This window comes from Zonotrichia leucophrys, chromosome Z, assembly GCF_028769735.1.
Source record: "Zonotrichia leucophrys gambelii isolate GWCS_2022_RI chromosome Z, RI_Zleu_2.0, whole genome shotgun sequence".
Lineage (NCBI taxonomy): Eukaryota > Metazoa > Chordata > Aves > Passeriformes > Passerellidae > Zonotrichia > Zonotrichia leucophrys.
Window position 1 is genome coordinate 56,300,372 of NC_088200.1, and position 18,532 is coordinate 56,318,903.

Consider the following 18,532-nt stretch of genomic DNA (forward strand, 5'->3'; position numbering starts at 1 on the left):
CATACATTTCCATCCATGAGTTCCCAGCACTTCACGTTACCCTGGTCTCCCAAAGAGGGCTCTCGCAGCGTGTCATACTGCAGCAGCCGTGCGCATTCTCTCGGCAGGGCTGCAGGCCCGGGAGCAGCCGGGCCCTGCGGCGCGGCCTGCGCTGCCCGCGGCCGGCCACGGCGGGGAGCTGGGACTGCGGCCACGGCGCCGCGGAAAGGCTGGAGCGGGCCAGGGCACCTCCGCTCGGCCTGAGCGAGGCGGGAAAAGGCGGAGGGCCAGGTGGAGGAGGAGAGTGGCGACTGTGCTGAGGAACTGCGGTAGAAAAGGGTGTGTGGAGGAGGAGGGATGGATTAGAGGGGAAAAGGGCAGCAGGGAGGACTGCTTTGGGGTTTGCTTGGTGGGGCTGTTACGAATAAGAGGCTTGACTAGGCCAATATTCAAGCAGCAATCAATTTATTATTTAATATGGTAAAGTATGAGCAATACAGTGCTGGGTACAGTGGGGGAAGTTTTCCCTCCAACTGCACACCGATAATTGATGGTTACAGATATTTATAGGGGTGCTCATCAGTTTTTTTTTTCAACAGTTTCTATTTCCAATTTTTACTCATCAGCAATTTCCATTCCAAATTATTACATCACAATTCTATGCACTACTGTGATTTTAACTTCTCAGGATGTATCTCAAAGGAGTATCCCCAATGGTGACAGTCCAGTTTCTGAAAGAAGAAAGACGAATCCCATCTGGTGGGGTCCAGTTCCCCAGGCGTGGGTCCACCTTTTAATTGCAGAGACTATAAATCTCATAACAGTGATATCCAGCTTCCCTTTGGTCAAAACCATAAATCTTTGAGGTGATGTTCATCTTCCTTCTCAAACTGTTTTTCTCTGCTTCAACAAGGCGTGAGATAAGCATTTTTCCTTTATATATATTCAAAAGCTCTACTTTCAAGGATACAAGTAATATTCTAAAATTATACTTCAAAAGGTTATTATTACAGAGCTTTTTATGGATTAACTACAAGCAAAAAGCAACATCCTTAAGACCTTAATTCCAGTGCTCCTAAATCAACTAGGGTTAATTGCAAACAAAAGATAGTTTCAAAGGCCTTTTTCCATGCTTTATTTTCCTCAGTTATTATTAGAATTCGCAACTATCCCATTGTCGGTGTCCACACATTTCGCATTCACAAATACACACGTCGCCTGTTTGCACCTGACACGAAGCACAGCTTTGCATCTCACAGGGCCAGTAAGCAAGCCATGAGAAAGAAGGAGGGCGTTTGCAGGGACAGGAAGCTGGAGGAGAGTGGACAGGATGTATGGAGAGGTGGGCTGTTGGCTCCAAACTGTTCCATCTGGCACGTGGAAATGTTTGGTGCTGCAAAAATAACTGGTGAACTGGCTAAAACCAGCTCTGTTCTTGCCCAGTGAAAGCACACATTTTGAAAAGCTGCAAGGTGAAGAGAGGTGTCTGCTGCTGGCAAGAACTGAGATTAGAAAGAATCTGAGAAGTGTCAGGCAAAGATGAGATTCCAGGAATTCTGCCCTTTCCCACCCTATTTTTTCTCCAGATACTCTCCCTCACCTCCTATGGGCAAGTGTTCATGATAATATGGATTCAGTCCTCCCTTGGGAGCTTCCAAGAGCCTGGCTCCATCACAAGTCCTGGCATTTCAGGTTGGCCTTCCTTGGCTTCTGGCATGTCCCCTACATGTACCAGGAAAGGTCAGAGGTGTTTGGGAAGGAGAAGACACGTCCACCTAAAAGGTGTCTCTTCTTCCATAGTGCTATCTTATCTCTCTTTCTCCTGCCTGGAGCTGACAAACCTAGAAGTGCAGCAAACTCTACTTTGGCTCTGGATTTTTGAAACAAAACCTCACAGTTTTGGTTCAGAGCATCTCCCATCTATGTCCTTCCCCTTCACCATCCTTCTCACTTTAGTCCAGGTTTCCCACCCTCTGATTGCCAGACAGCACTGTCACCTTTCCCTGGAATCTGTTTTCCATGCTTAACTGCATGGTGCCTTCAGGTAACATGGCTTAGGACTGTCCATCGTAACCTTGAATTTTCGGTTGCTGCTAGTATTAACCATGTGTGCTCAAAAAGATGGATTTGTGCCTCTAGGTAGATTTCTCTTGGCATTTTTGCTGCCTAGAGAGTGAGGCCCAGCTCCAGTGCTGCTTGTGTCTAGGCTGTGTATGGCTCTTCGCAGCCTGGAATTATTAATACATATTAATTACAAATCCTATGAAACCTGTGGAAAAGCAAAGACATTTCTCTATAGAGAATAGCTGCTTAGCTGCTGCCACAAGCTGAGTCCTGCCCAAGAATTAATTTGCTATTTCAGAATAGATGCACCTTATGCTTCATGGCCCATTTGGCGAAATGGGAGTATTCATGCCTACCTCCCTTTCCAAAATGTTGGAGTGCAGGGCTGCATGAAGACTTGTGAATGGAAAACAACAGGCAAACAGAATTTCTGTCTCTAATACTCTCCTCTGGCAGTCTGGTAACTCTGGAAGCCAATGATCAGGCAAACCTGGTCCTTACCTCTTGTCACTGTCTAGGCAGTGGGTGGGGGCAATGGTAATGCAACCATACTTCATATTTCCCTCTAAGCAACTATCGTCTAGTAGCAAAAAGCCTACTCCTGTAGGCACATAATAAATTAACTCCATTGCCACAAGGCAGCATGTTAAAGCCCTGTGAGAAACAAGTGTCTCTCATATTGCCTAACAGAGCAATGCCTGAATGCAATCTCAGGCAGTAACTACAATCAGAGGTGTCAATAGACAAAGGCTGGGGCTTGCAGTCTTGAGGCTAAAGGATGGATGATCTGAGGGTGCTGAGTCCTGTACATGACAACAAACGTTGGAAAGTATTCGATAATCTGCAGTGAGCATTTTAAAGTGGTAACCTTGTTGCAGAAAAATTTGTATCGGGCAGAATGATTTTTAGACTAAGCTTTGTGGCAGTCTGTGGTGCTGTCTGTCCCCACCACTCCAGCCAAATGACTGCTGTTCTCTTGAAGACAGCATTAAAAAAAAAGGAGCTTTCCTGTGTAGCTCAAGAAGTTGTGTACTTGTGCCTGGTGTTGATCTAATAGGGAAACTGAGAAGTTACAGCAGCTGGTGTTGAAAGTACACTTCATTGAAGATGGTTTTTTGGTTGCACTCTTGCTTTTGCATGGCTTTCTGCATCTGAGATGAGGAAAGATGAGGAAGATGCCAGCTGCTCCTCTAGTCCTGCTGGGTGACCAGGGACAGAACTGTGGAGCTAGGAATCTGCAAGCTAGGAGCTTGCAGATTTCTTGTGTGTAGTAGAGTAGTGGAAAAAGCAAACTCACTGAGTTGCTGCCAGTGGCCTGCCTGAGAGCTGGGGATGCAGCAGGCTGCAAGGTCACAGGAGCATGAAGAAGTTGATAGGACACTAGAACAATGTTACTTGCAGCAGCAATGTGACTTTGAACCACACTTCTATTGCAAATTTTTCACTACAGCAAGATGAATAATCTGGTAAGATTACAGCTGCCAGTTATCAATCCTCTGTGAGGATGTTAGATAAGGCAAATCTGAATCACAAAACCTGTAACTGTACCAAAATCTGGACCACTGCCAGAAGTGTACCCCACGTTGCTGAAAAACCCCCAGGCTTCCTATATAAAAAGCAGCAAGCAATTTAATAGCCAGTAAGAAATAATCAGGAGGAGTTTTGGGAGGAGTTTTGGGTTTGGGGACAAGCTAAAAGACTTTTGAATGCCTCTTCCTTAAACTTGAAAAGTTCAGGAGAAAACCTCCTCTTTCGAGAGATATGCCAAACTAACTCTCATTTGAGAAGAGAACAGAGAAGATCCTGATAATCCTTCAGCAGAGGAGTGTCAGGGGGATGGGAAGAGAGGAACCTGCATCCCTTTTGATTATCAGCAATTTCTGGTGATTGCTTCTAATTTCTGGTGGTTTCTGAAAGGAGCCTTGTGTGAGGTATCACTGGGGGGGGGACTGACAGAGGTCTGACTGCAGAGAATCTGGCTAAATAATCCTCACTCCCATTGCTAAACACAAGACCCCAGCATTCTCTGTTAAGCTGTGCCAGTGGATAGTACTGTGCAAGGACTTCTGTGCTGATGTCTGTGATATTTTGTGTATGAGATATAAATTTAGAAATCAGCATTGTTTTCCCACTTACTTCTTACTGGATGTTTTTTGCCCCCCAAATCCATTTTATAGCTCCAGAACAGCAAACGTAGCATGGAACAAGCTAAGTTAGGTCTGTAGGGAGTCTGCCTCTACGGCCAATACACCTGGAACAGATAATCAGATAATCTTTAAGGCATCTGATTTATCTTTGGGTCTGAACTGCAGTCTGTTTTATTTCTTTTCCCCAGCTGTAATCAGCAGTAGCATAAAAGATATTTTTCCTCCTTAAAAGACTTTCCTCTCACATACTCCTAGACCGCAGTGCTTGTAGCCATGTAAATACTGCCACAAGGAGATCAGTCAGAGTTTAGGACCCAGAGCCCCGTTTAAGGCTTACGGGATGTGACAGCTGACTGAAAATCAATGAAGTGTGATTTACCAAGCGTCATAATGAGGGCAAGATAAGGCTAGGAAGGTGCTGCCCTGCCTTGCCGGCTCAACTGCCTGCTTCGATTTTTAACTAGATTGTTTAAGTCCCCTGCAAAGATGAGACCGATTTGCTAATGAAAACAGAAGATCAGATTTAACGGAAAAGCCACGGTGGTGCCCATGCTTTGCCTAGTGCTCATTGTGCTGTGTCTGAGCCGCTCAGGTAGGTGTGATTTCTTCTTCTCCTTCCAAGCTGAGCTGCAGTTGTTCAAGTTTATTTTTCTGTTGGCCGGTTAGCTACTGCTTTCTGGGATACGGTGAATGCTGGCTTCCCTTGGTCATCCTTTAAACACCGTGTGAGTAGTAGCAGAAGAGGGCTGTATCAGTTGCTGCCTTTGTGTTGCAACCATGGTCAGTTTGACAACTAGGTTTTAATAACTGATGGTGGGGCAATTGCTGTCTAGAAATTAACAAATAATCCTAGGCTTGACTTCTGGCTGCTAAAGGGAATTAAGGGAGAATTTCTGTCACCAAGAGAAAACCTGAAATGCTTCAGGAAAACTGATAAAGGGCTAAGTGTCTTGTCTGTACTTATTGGGGTGTTTTGCACGTTTGTTTAGCAGACTTTCTGCCCCAGAACTCCTGTCCTGCACCCATGGGGAGCTGCTACTTGGACAGATCACAGAGAGAGACAGGAAACTGGGAGAGGGGAGAGATGGAAGACAGTGCTTGAATACTTGAATGCATGTTAACCTGCCAGGGAGCTCCCCAGTTTTTGCCTCTCAGTCCATCATATGGTAGATTCAGGGATATATCTGTCCTATGGCTGCTTCTCTTCTTTTTTTGAAAGGCAGTGCTACTTTGTTCAGTATTTTCTCCGTGGGTTTATCTAGCTTAACCATAAAGTGGGGCTTAGTCAAAGGAACTGTTAGGCAATTTTCCCACATGATATTTCTTATTTCTCATTAATAACTTCTGCTTTTAAACTGTCTTTTTGCAAGTACAGAGGCTGTCTTAAAAAGGCAGCAATCTTCTTCCTTCTGACTTTCTTCCTTTTGAGACTCCTCAAGTATTTTTCACTTTTTTGTGGCTTCCTCAGCAGATGAGATTCAACATATCCAGCCCCGAACCCAGCTTTACCACCTGTCTTCTATACCCCCTTGGAGCATTAGGTGCCTGAACCTTATGTGAGATGGGGGCTGTGAAATGGCGCCGTTTTCTTTTGGGGGGGAGTCATACACACCCACGGACACAGAGGGTGTGTGGCTGCATATATGTGTGCAGGATGTCATACTCAAATGAAAACAGAGCAATGTGTTCTGACAGTAAGACAGAGCTGGTTTTGATCGTGCATATTTTGGGGTTATGGATTTTTCTATTCACAGGCTTTTCTGTTAAATTTCTTGTTTTTAACAACTATATGCCCCTATGAATCTCCTAAAGGGAAAGCAAAATATCTAGGAGATACAGGCTCTGCAAAGACTTTTAGAGTCAAGGGGTTGGACCTCTGAGGCTGTGGGTAGTGAGCGGGGAGAAATGTGTTCTTTCTCTTCCTTTGGTTGCAGATGCAATGCCCATCTGCCATGTTTGGGCAACCAATCTAGTTTCCTAGGACAGATCTGTGGACAGTGAGTCTGCAGACTCTGTCCATTATTTGCTGTGGAGGAGCTAGGGTCAGCTCTGGCATGAGAATAAACTCTGGAACAAGCAGAAGGGACATTTCTGGAAACAGCAGACCTCAAGAGCTTGTGACAAAGTGACAAGACAGAGTGTGGCCCTATAGAGGACTGTTATAAACTGTGCTGACAGCTTCATGAGCTGTGCCTGGCTCTGGGATGGAACTGATAGAAATGAGTGTGAAAGGTCCCTCTGATCAGCCAGCCTCTGCCTGCCCAGGGCTTGATAACCCCACCTCACCTGTATTGCAGATACAGAGGACAAATGCAGCTTGTGCTGGAACATCTGACAGTAAAGTTGTTATTTTGTGAGTGCAAGCACTAGGTTTCAGAGTTTATTGCTGCTTCAAAGAGGAATGGTATATCTTGCTGTGTCTGGAAGTGGGGATGACAGTGTTGCTTGGACCTTGTGCTATCCTGAGAGAATCCAGAGAGCATTAAAGAATGATTTTGTCCCATGGAAAACTCTGTTGTGAGATCAGGTATTTGCTTTGGGCAGTTCTTCATCTGTGTTTCTTGCTGGGAGGTGTAGCCCTGTCTGCAGCCTCAGACAGACCCTGGCCGAGGTGGAGGAGGCTGCACAGCCTGTCATGCTCAGGAGATGGGCAGCAGCTGCTGGGGAAGGGGACATGGGCAGAGATGGTGGTCTGTGGTCACATCCTTTTCTCCATGTAGAAGCAGAGCATGATCCTCTGCCTCCAGTTTTTTCTCTGCAAGGGCTGCTGTGTTTGAATGCCCTTTCTCTCCATGTGCTACAGGGACCCTGTTGGGGGCTGTCTTAACTCTGATCGTTGATGCACATGGTGTGTGAGCATATTGACTGTGCCCTGCAGGGCTCTCCCACTGTCAGATCCTGGCACTGCAGATCCATGGGCCTGCAGACCCCTCCCACTCCTAAAGCTTGGCAATCCACACACAGATGTTCTGCTCATCCTGGGGCTGTCAAGGCACAAGCTGGGCCCTGGACAGTGTCCTGTGAGGTCCTTTTGACTGCTGACACAGCAATATTGGCTGTGATCCCTGTTGTATGGAACCAGTCTTTTTTCCTCCGTGGTGGCTTTGAAGAGAGATAAAATCCTTCTCACCCTTGGTTGCTGTGTTTGTGCACAAGAGAAGAGACGGAGATCATGTCAGAACCTCAACGCCACAGGGAGTGGGCTGAAGTTTGGGAAAGGATGGATGGTCTGCCCTTCCCCATTCATGGTAGCAAGTGCAAGGGGGAGATTGGTGTCGGTGATTGTGGGAGTCACAAGTCATGCAGGTACAGGCCATGATATCTCTGTGCTTGCCTGGCAGATCTAGCTCTGACTGCATCATCCAGCTCCTACTGCTGCCTGATGGGCTCTTTTTGCTTTGGCAAAAAGTTCATAGAAAACATAAACCTGGTACAAAGTCATCACTGCTCTGATGATTTTTTTTTTAATGTGAGTTGGGCTTGGGCTATCTTGCCTTTCTATTCACTTGCCCTGGTTCTGCTGAGAGTTTGTGCATCTGAATTCCTGCAGAATTTGCTGTACAAGACAAGACCTGCCCAGAGGTGAATTTTCCTCACATCATTGCTCTTTTTCAGGTCATGGCATTCTACATGTCTGGTTTCTGGCAATGCCTCCACTCTGTGTTGCTCTCTTCCAGATGTGAATGCCTTCAGTTCAGTTGCTGAAAATGAGGATGCACTCCTCAAGCACTTATTTGAAGGCTATCAGAAATGGGTCCGCCCTGTGGAAAACTCCAACGACACCATCAAAGTCCTTTTTGGGTTAAAGATATCACAGCTTGTGGATGTGGTAAGTGTTGTGTTCTTAAAACACCACTTTTATAGATAGTTATGCCTTCACCTGGGAGGACTGGTAATGTAATTAGCTTTTGCCTCCTGTCACAAGAAATGCACAGTGATGGTTGGGCAGCAAAACACTGAGCATGAAATGCTGCTGGTGATACAACCTTCTCCCCACCCCGTTCCCTCCACCCACAGCATGGACTGTAGGACTCATTTGTTTTGAAGGAAACCTGAAGGTCCTTTTTTCCCTATTGTTCTGGGAATGTTCTGGCCTAATGTCCATAAGGTTTTGATCAAACAACCCATGCCAGACAGTCCTTGACATCTATGTTGCAATTTAATGACAAGACATCTACAGGAGAGGACTGGGGAAGAGTAAGAGCTGGCTGTGTGTTTTTCATTCCAAGCAAGCTAGCATTGATGCCAAAGATAGTTCAAGTCTTAACCCAGCTGGTCACTAAGATAAAACTCTAGAGGCAGCATAGCTAATCCTGTGTTTTTTCCCTTCTGGAAATTTTCCCTTCTCTTTCTGCTGCAGTGCACGGTGGAATTTGCACAATGCCCAGAGGTACCCACACAACAATGTGCTCCTTACATCCGCCAGCCCCACAACCTCCCCTTGTGCTGTGGAAGGCACACTCTAATTTTGTGCTTTATTTACATATTTAGGACAATGTTTCAGCTTGTATCTTCCCAAACTCCCTCCAGGCTGAGCAGTGTGGGGAGATGAGCCATCCTATGAGCCCACAAGCACGTGTGACCTGATTCTACTTGCTGTCTGAGCCCTGGCTGCATCCTGGGTCTTTGGCATATGATTCCTTTGAGCTCCGGAATGCCAGACCTCAGTTTTCCAGCCTCAGGGGCTCCCAGTGATAGCAGGGACAGTACCTAGAAAGTCAGTCACTTTCCCTTAGTGGTGACTGAAGAGCCCAAGCCCATGGGGAAACAGGACCATAGGGATCTCCTCATCTTGGCACAGGGTTGGACTCAGCAGGCACAGGGTCTGTTCCTAATGGCTGCTTTGGTATTACAATCCTCTCTCCCTGTCTCACTCTAGGATGAGAAGAATCAGCTGATGACAACCAACGTGTGGCTGAAACAGGTAAATTAGACCACATCACACCTCCCTTTTCCCCAGGGGAACTGCTGAGCTAAGTAGCCATTTCAGTTTTCTGCCCACTGTGCCATCCATCCCATTTCATGATGCTGAGTGGCCAGCACCAAGATACCTAACTTGAAGTTCTTCTTCACTCTTCTCCCTTCAGCCTATGTACAGAGACAGAAAGGCAGGCAAGTAGGCCTTTAGGACATAGGGTACCCTCTTCTCCTGACCTGCACCCCAGCTGTGAGCTCAAGCCAGTATTTATTTCAGGAAAGCTGGTATTGCAGTGGCTATCCCTGGGATGTTGTATGTGCCCTGAGGGACTATCCTGTCTCATACTTAGAGGTGACACAAGTACTGTCTCCCTTGTCTGAGCCAAGAGTGGTGCCTCGGATAGACTTCTTCATTCCTCAGCATATGTAAAGACAAAGAAGAGGCCAGTACGTTACACACACACACACACACGCACACACACACCCACCACAGACCTTTTCCCATTAAAAGCTGTAGCAAATGAATCAGATCTTTCTATGATAATTGCTTCTGGAACAGATGGTGATTTATACAAATGATGGAAAGGTGCAAGTTGAACTGTTAGGTCTCCTTTCTTCTTCACTCCTGAAGAACACTGTTTTTGGTTTAGGTTACATTGCACCAGTTTATTGACCTTGTGACAATTATTTTAAGTCTCTCAGCCTTGTGAGTATCTGTAAAGATGTCAGCTGATCCTGGGCAGAGGACATAAAAAACAAACCGTACTTGAAATCATGCCATGAGGAAAAGTTCTTGGGGGTCACTGGGCTGGTGGATGAGAAATGTGACTCAATTTTTGTCTCAGTCTGGTTACTGTACTGCTGCAGTGAGTGTGAGATTCTGGCTGGAGCAAGACCCCTAAAACCAATATGGATATTGCGTGTAAAGATGATCTTTCCCTTGAAGAGGGAGAAGCTCAGCCCTTCCCTCACTGTGGGGAAGACAGGATTTTCCCCTTTTGCTGGAGAAATTTCTCTCTGGTCCAAATACAACTGCTGGGAACGTGTCCTGAATTATCTGCAGTATTACGATTTCCCCACCTTTAGCTGCAATTGTAGAGCCCCTTTTGTGCACAAGGCCACATCTTGGCTCCCTTTGGGTACCCACTTGGGCAGACAGCAGAACTCATCTGCCCTCATCTGTCCTCTCCCCTTTCCAACCCTCTCCTGGAACCCATCTTCACCTGCAGGTCCAAGCCCTGTGCACTGTAGACAAACTGATTTCTCTGGAAGCCTTTGGAATCCTCAGATTTTAGCTAGGACAGCTCAGAGAAACTCTGGACTGTGATTTCCCAGAGTTGGGCTCTCTGGAATTGTTACCATTTCTAATACCACTTCTCCATTTAATGAGCTGAGAGCATCAAGACCCAAGGTAATGTACAAGGAGTGGAAAATGAGGAATTGGCTGTGGTTTTCATATGTATAAGTGCCCTCAGGAGCTCAGGCTGAGCACTAAATACCTGTGCCTGACCCAGATGTCCCGCTGTGGATGTTGTGTGTTCATGTAGGCACAGCTCCCTCAGTTTTTCTTTGTAAGAGGGATGATTCAGTCCCCTCATCATCTTTGTTACCCCTGCTAGACTTGTATTGTCCATGTTTTCTCTGTCCTGAGGAGCCTAGGATTGGACACAGAGCTCCAGATCTTTCTCACCAGATGTGCTGAGTAGAACTCCAGATGTGCTGAGCAGAGGAACAGGATCACCTCCCTCAACCTGCTGGCAATGCTCTCCCTAGTGCACCCCAGGGTCCCATTGGCCTTGGCCCCCAGGACACACTGCTGGCTCATGGGCAGCTTGTTGTCCACCAGGACCCGCAGGTGCTTCTCCACAGAGCTGTTTCCCAGCAGGTCACCCCCAGCCTGTGCTGGTGCCTGGGGTTGTTCCTCCCCAGGTGCAGGACCCTGAACTTGCCTCTGTTACATTTCAGATGTTTCTTCTCTTCCCATCCCTCCAACTTGTCAAGGTCCCTCTGAAGGGCTGCACATCCCTCTGGGGTGTTGGCCACTCCTCTGAACTTTGTGTCATGCTGAGAAGGCATCTGTGCCTTGATCCAAGTCATTGGTGAATAAGTTAAACAACACTGGGCCAAGTATGGAACCTTGGGGGACACCACCAGTGACCACCCTGTGGCACCGATTACAAGCTCTTTGGGATCTGCCTTTCTGCCAGGTCTCAACCCACCTCGCTGTTCACTCATCTAGTCCAAACATCCTGAGTTTGCCTACAAGGATGTTCTGAGAGAGACAGTGTTGAAAGCCTTGCTGTAATCAAGGTAGATAATATCCAGTGCTCTTTCTTGACCATCCAGGGAGTTGTTTAATCGTAGAAAGCAATGGGGTTGGTCAAGCATGATTTACTTTTAGTGAATCCATGCTCCTGATCACATTCATAATTTCTCAGCAAGAGCCTTAAATTTCTTGGATAAGCAAACCTAAACCACAAGCATTTTCTTTTCCTTTTTTTGTTAACCTCAAACATCCTGGTGCTCAAGATGGTGGGACTTGATACACAAGGAGGCTGACACACAAGATTCAGAGGAGCCTTTAGTGGTTGCTGAGAAAGGGTCTGGATTCAGGCAAGCTATGACCCCCTGCTAGCAAGGGTCAAGAATCTGAGTCTCGTGGTTTTTGTTCCACTAGCAGTGGGTTAAACTCTTCAATGACAGCACAGAAATGGAAATTTGGTAGAACAGGAGGAAGGAGAGAGCAATTGCAATGTCTGGAGCAGCTTGGAAAAAATGGAGAAGAGAGGAAAGAGCCTTATGCATCTGATGCTATGGTTTGTGTCAGCATAGCCCACAGGGAGATTCCTGTTTTAAACTGCTCATCTTCCAAGTCTGCACTCAGCCTATTTTCTGCTCTAGTAAGAAGAAACAACCATTTGCCTTGCAGACACGAAAGAGCACTTTAGCTGGGAGAGAAATCAATGCAGGGCAGGAAGAAAGTGTGGAGTATTGCAGATGGAGCAAATCGCCCAGGCCAAGAGGCTGCTCCAGTTCAACTCCAGAGGGATGATTCTATCTCCAGGTGGCTCACAGAGTATTTGCTGCTCTTGTGTTACGAGGCTACAAGATGACTGTGTTGGTTGCTGCTTGGCCCTGTCCATCCACTTGCATGATGTGTGTTTCCAGCCTAAGCCTCGTTGTACCTATTACAGGAAGTGTCCAGGACATAGGTGAGACTGTGACCACTTAACAGCCTAGGCTTCTGGAGACATCTGTTAGAAAACCATCTTCAGGAAAAAGGTCATGCTAAAAGTAGTGTACTCTGTCCCTCATTCTGAGACTATGAGCAGCAATGGCCCCTCGTCTCGTTCCACACCTGAACAATATAAAATCTCTCCAGTATAGCTGTGAAAAGCATGTGGATTCAAAGAAATAAGAAGGGAACCATATGGAGAATTAATAGACAATATTGCTTTTTTGGTTCATCCTTAAGTCATGAAGGAAATTACTCAGTGAAGGCTGAGACCTCTGCATCCCTGGAGGTCTCTTAGTGCTGCAGCTTAATGGAAACTGGTTAATCTTCCACTTCTTGGTATTGACCACAGTCTACAGCTCTTGTATGACATTGCTGCTATTTCTGTGGGCAAATGAATATCCTCATCAATAATGAACAAGGATCAGAGAGCTGATTTTCCGTTGCCTTTCTGTGGAAATTTCCAGGTTGTTGGAGCCACTTTGTTGTGACCTCCCTATCTGAAAATAAAAAAAAAAGAGACTAAGTTATTCTAGAGTTCAACAGGATGGAAATGGAGAGGATTCTCCCTGCTTTTATAACCAAATACTTTACAATAACACCATATTATTTTTCCTGCAACAGTCTGCAGGTCTTTCTGATGAAAGACCAATTTTTTTTTTTTTTTTATTCAAGGACAGTGTACAGATATTAGGTATTATATTCCATTTACTGAAAAAAGCCAGGTCTCCACTGAAAAGTGAATTAAGGCCATCTCTTAGTCATTTGAGTGCTAGTACCCGCATCACCTAGGGTCCATGGAGTCTGTGCCAGCCAAACCATCTTGGGCTGGTTCTCAGAGGGAAGGAAAGCTGCTGCACTAAAAGGAAGCGGCTCCTTCATTTTAGACTACTCTCATGTGGGCTGTGCAGGGTGGTGAGTGAAGTGAGAGTCAAGTGCTCTCCAGGAGTGCTGGCTTTGAGGTTGCTAGCCTACGGATGGGTTCTTGGGTCTCACCTGTGTCTGGAGGAGCAGTGCCTGTGGGGATCAACAACTCCCAGCCATGCCTGTCTGGCACCCTCTCTGCAGCTGAGCAGCCTCAGAGCAGGTTCTGCCTGCTGTGCTGTGCTGTGCGTGCAGCTGTTGAGGCACATGCGGGGTTGAGGAAAGAGGTCGCTGCTTATCAGTGGGCAGAGGACTCTGCTGTTTTGTTATAGGAATGGATCGACCACAAGCTCTCCTGGAATCCAGATGAATATGGTGGGATCACTGCTATCCGGGTTCCCTCTGAGTCTCTGTGGCTTCCTGACATCGTTTTGTTTGAAAAGTAAGTAGCATGGCTCCTTGCTCTGGGCTTGGGCCACAGCTTGGGCAAGGCGTGTCAGCTACTGTGAGGCTTGTGTGTGCTGTCAGAAGGCTGCTTCTTTAGGCTGTGTGAATGTTGTGCACCTTGTGCTCCAGGTGAGGGATGGAAAACAGAGCTCAAATGGGGTATGACTGGGGCAAACATAGTCTTGAACTTGGTACTGTTTCTTCCTGTCCAACTCCCAGTGCTGATGGACGTTTTGAGGGATCCTTGATGACCAAAGCCATAGTGAAGTACAATGGAGTGGTGACCTGGACACCACCGGCCAGTTATAAGAGCTCCTGCACAATGGATGTGACCTTCTTCCCCTTCGACAGGCAGAACTGCTCCATGAAGTTTGGGTCGTGGACTTATGATGGCAATATGGTGGACTTGATTTTAGTGGATGAAAATGTAGACAGGAAAGACTTCTTTGATAATGGGGAGTGGGAGATCTTAAACGCCAAAGGTATGAAAGGCAACAGGAAGGATGGGCTGTACTCTTACCCATTTGTCACTTACTCCTTTGTATTGAGGCGCCTTCCATTGTTTTACACTCTTTTCTTAATAATCCCTTGCCTGGGCTTGTCTTTTCTAACTGTCCTGGTGTTTTACCTACCTTCAGATGAAGGTGAAAAGCTTTCATTATCAACGTCAGTTTTAGTCTCCCTCACTGTTTTCCTTTTAGTGATTGAGGAAATAATCCCTTCTTCTTCCAAAGTCATCCCTCTGATCGGTGAGTATCTGCTCTTCATCATGATTTTTGTGACCCTCTCTATCATCGTGACTGTGTTTGTTATCAATGTCCACCACCGATCCTCAGCGACTTACCATCCCATGGCACCCTGGGTCAAAAGGCTCTTTCTCCAGAAGTTGCCTCGTCTGCTCTGCATGAGGGCCCATGTAGATCGCTACTCACTCTCAGAGACTGAAGAAAAGGGAACCACCTCGAAATCAAAGTTTCTGGGGAAGCAGAAATACAAGCAAGCAAAAGACGGAGAAAAAATTGTTATTGCCTTTCTGGAAAAGGCAGCAGACTCCATTCGGTACATTTCCAGGCACGTTAAAAAGGAGCATTTCATCAGACAGGTAGGTGGAGGGAGGGCAAGGAGGGAATTCCTTGGCAGCAATGGCTTCCAAGCACTTTCCTTTTCTTCATACTTCTCCCTTTGCCTCTTCCTCCTGCTCTCCTCTGAGACATATTCTTTCTCAGACTTTGATAAATGTTTTTGGAGACAAACCATAGCTTCAAGGACAAGTGTATTGTTCTGTGAGTCCATGCTCTTTGCAGATATAAGAGACTCTAGGAGCCTCTCCTGAGGAATTCCTGGTTTGGGTTTATTTGAAAAACCTTGTCCTTTGTAAGTTTGGGATACACACAAATCTGGAAGCCTCTAAACTCATATGCTCAAAAATGTAACTTTTACTCTTAAAGGCAAGCTCTATGGCATTTGCCAGGTGTCAGTCCTGGCCTTCTAACACTGCATAGTTGCTCTTTTTTGAGTGAAGGTTTTCTAGATTTTCACTAACACCTGTTTAGATTTTCACTAACACCTGTTTAGATTAGTTTCCAACTACTATCCTTCACCTCTCAATGAGCCTCCTGGCTTTTAAAATAGCAAATTACTGTGTTTGCAAATAATGAATCTCATGCAAGGGTAGGACAGTACAGCAATTGGCATGCATTTGGAAAAACATCTGTTAGCATGCTCCTAGCAAGAGCTAGGGCTTTGTTTAAAGTGTGCTGAGAGGACTACTGCAGAAAGAAGAACAGTAAATCACACATGTAGTATGTGAACACATACTGTCCGTGACTAATACCTGTTTGAAGCTGAAATAATTTTAATAAAAAGGTTCCTTGAATCACCTTAATAAATAGCACTTTTCTGTATGCATAGTTGTGCCAGCACTCACCATTCAAAATTCCCTTCCTGAGTGTAACCAATCTGAGTCAACAAATCACGCAAAAACAAGTAAATCGAACTGCTTGTACTGGAATCAATGCCTGTGTCCAAGTGCTGCGCCAGAGCTTCATCCTGGCATTTACAGGGAGATGCAGATCTCCCTGTAAGAAGTCCAGTTCAGTGGAAAGCCATCCTCAAGGCTAAGTCCGTAAATTTTCCTGTATGCACTTAACTAAAAGCTTTTGTGCAGGCTGAGGAAATCTCATCACCATGTGTGTAGAACCATGGCATTGCTTTGGGGGTTTGAGTGATTTGCAGCTATGAATGCTGAAAATGTGATCTCTGTTAGGCTACCACATACTACAAATGTCTAATTTTAAAACCAGATTTGGGGAGCTGAAATGTATGTAGCAGTATCAACAGAGTACAAGGCACTGTTCCCTTTTACATCTATCCTCCTTCTGTCCTTCCCAGGTTGTACAAGACTGGAAGTTTGTAGCTCAAGTCCTGGATCGCATCTTCCTGTGGTTATTTCTGGTGGTGTCAGTGACGGGTTCAGTCCTCATCTTTACCCCTGCATTACGGATGTGGTTGAACAACACTTTGTAGAAAACACTCCCTCAGTAACATACAACAAGTATGGTGGCAAGGCACAGTGGTGCCTTGGAGCTTGGTCTCTGCTATACAAGAGGGGAAGCAGCAGCAAGAATGAGGGAAAGTGATGGTAACAATGGGCATTTATTAGTAGTGCTTTCAATCTTAATAATAACTATACCAGTTACAGATTTTGTCTGAAATCAGAGAAGAGCTTGGTGCACAGCCAAGGCCTAAAGTGAACTGGGGTTGCACAGCTGAGTTATTATTTTATTGTTAGCTTGGTTGTATTACTATAAAAACCAAAATAATTAGTTAAAATTGGAAATAGAAGGTGTTGCAGAATCATTGTATTTAAAAGGCAGATATGCCAGTTCAAATGCTACATTGTAAAAGAAGTTACAGTAGGAACACAAATCTCTACTCAGTTTATCTGCGTTACCAATTAAAAAGCAGTGTAAGTGTCTACAGATTGCGTTATGTGTCAGAACTGGCAATTGCATAGCATATGCATCAGAAAAAGTATAAATTCTTCTTCGATGGGATGTTCAAAACCTGTTTGGCCTCACCTTGCTGTAGGATCAGCTTGATGGGGCAGAACCTACCACTGCCCACCTGCTACCAGCCTTTATGCCATGCACACTTTTCTCTCACCTCAGCCATCAGGAAGCTACAAGGTATTGCCCACTTTTCAGGATTATTTGCAATTTTGCTTGCTGCTCTGTAGTGTACCAGAAGGCTGACAAAGTGAGGAGTTTTCCCAATGCTCCACATTTAGAAACTATTATTCCTTCACCTGCTTGTTCACAAGTGGAAGATCACCTAAGTGAAGGTGGCTATGCTATTCCATAAGGCGACAGTGATATTCCTGAAATGTTCAGCTGCAGGGAAGCTGCAGATATCTCTTTTGGCAGATGAAAGTTTTGGTTGTTGCACGAGTGTGGTTTCTCTTGAGAGCTATGGGATGGGCTGGTCACCAGGAAGATACATTTTTAGATGTTGGCTTGTTCATGTTTCCTAGGCAATTTGGAATTTCACTCCTTTTATTAATTTATTGTGGGATCCTTTTGCATTATTAGAAACAGCTCTTAAAAGTGTTAAATAAGTGAGATGTCACAGAAAGCCCAGGTGAAACTCCTGAACAATTTTTGCTGGGGCAGTGTTTTCCAACATGGCGTGCTTTAGAAAATCCCATTCAGAACTTGCAAATATTTTCAGGGTTAGCAAGGGATTTGGAGATGAAATTTTTGACAATCTACATCTGTGTTAAAATTTTAGCTAGCCTTGAAACTGTCTCTCTAGACATGGAAGTTGGAAACCGTTAAAAATACATAGAGGTGTTCTTGTGCTTGGATTGTGCATGCATGTCAGACCTCCATGAGTTAATGTAATCCCATCATGTTGTGTCAATGCAGAAACTTGTGTTCAATTGTGCAATTATTATTAATAAAGATGTATTTAGTAAATGATTCCTGGGGTGTCCGTACATTGGGGTTTGCTGTTGATTTGTTGTCAACAAAGCTAGACTGTAGCCCATTTAAAAAGTTTTGTCCCAAATGTATTCAAACAAAGGGATTTTCAGGTTCTTGGAAAGTCCTTATTACTTTTTATATTTCTCTGTGAGTTTGAGCAAGAAGCATTCAGATGTGGTTATTATATTGCTGGAATAAACTCGTTTATTTTGGGAAATATAGAGAGATATCTTAGCATAGGATTTGACCATTAAAACCGTAAAACACATACACATTGACCATTCTATCTGTTGCTCCTCTCTTCTTGCATAAAGTGCCTTTGTTTCTGTAGACAGTACTGTGAAATGTCTGTAGGAAAAGAGCCAGGAGGCTCTTCTTTCCAGTGTTTCCAGACTTTTGAGGTCCAGTAGTGATAGGTATTCCCAATGAGCACTGGGTCCAGGAGGCTGCCTGTTAGCCATGACAGATGACAGCCTCCTCTCCTGGGAATCTGCCTCAGGTGTCCACCTGACAGATGGTCCTGTCTCCACCATGCAGCACTTTGGTTGCCCACCCGCAGGCAACACATGGCTCTGTCTCACACGTCTGTGTCTGATGCCAAGCTGCTTTTTCTGGTTTATGCTGGTGAAGATTAGCAGAGCTCATGTGTTGGAGATGTATGAAAATTGCACAGGTATGGCTTCTGGCCTCGAGTATTCCTAGCATTGCATCTGGTACTGCTACACCTGTAGTGTCACTACTCATTCCCTTGTGCTGCCTGATCCTGAGCTTCTCTAAATCTCTTTGCTGCTGGCCCACAAAAGCATTGAATATGTTCCCCACAAAGGTCTGCCACTAAATACACAATTAGGGAGACAGTCCTCCAGTTGGCTCTTTCCTCTGGTCTACCTACTCTG

The 18,532-nt window shown here is 45.4% G+C and overlaps 1 protein-coding gene across 4 annotated transcripts; it reads left to right on the forward strand.

The window, feature by feature from the left end:
• The first annotated feature begins 141 nt into the window (after nucleotides 1–141).
• On the forward strand, nucleotides 142–17,624 carry CHRNB3 (cholinergic receptor nicotinic beta 3 subunit). 4 transcript variants are annotated; one of them, XM_064736421.1, is made up of 7 exons: nucleotides 4,518–4,782; nucleotides 7,868–8,019; nucleotides 9,070–9,114; nucleotides 13,539–13,648; nucleotides 13,873–14,402; nucleotides 14,490–14,755; nucleotides 16,045–16,293. In XM_064736421.1, the coding sequence occupies exons 1-7, from the start codon at nucleotides 4,740–4,742 to the stop codon at nucleotides 16,177–16,179; spliced, it is 1,281 nt and encodes a 426-aa protein (XP_064592491.1). In that variant the 5' UTR covers nucleotides 4,518–4,739; the 3' UTR covers nucleotides 16,180–16,293. The 4 variants fall into 4 exon arrangements, with proteins under 4 accessions (XP_064592492.1, XP_064592491.1, XP_064592493.1 ...); XM_064736422.1 differs by lacking the exon at nucleotides 4,518–4,782 and adding an exon at nucleotides 142–318 and having other exon boundaries at nucleotides 13,873–14,755; XM_064736423.1 differs by lacking the exon at nucleotides 14,490–14,755 and having other exon boundaries at nucleotides 16,045–17,624.
• Nucleotides 17,625–18,532: the final 908 nt, after the last annotated feature.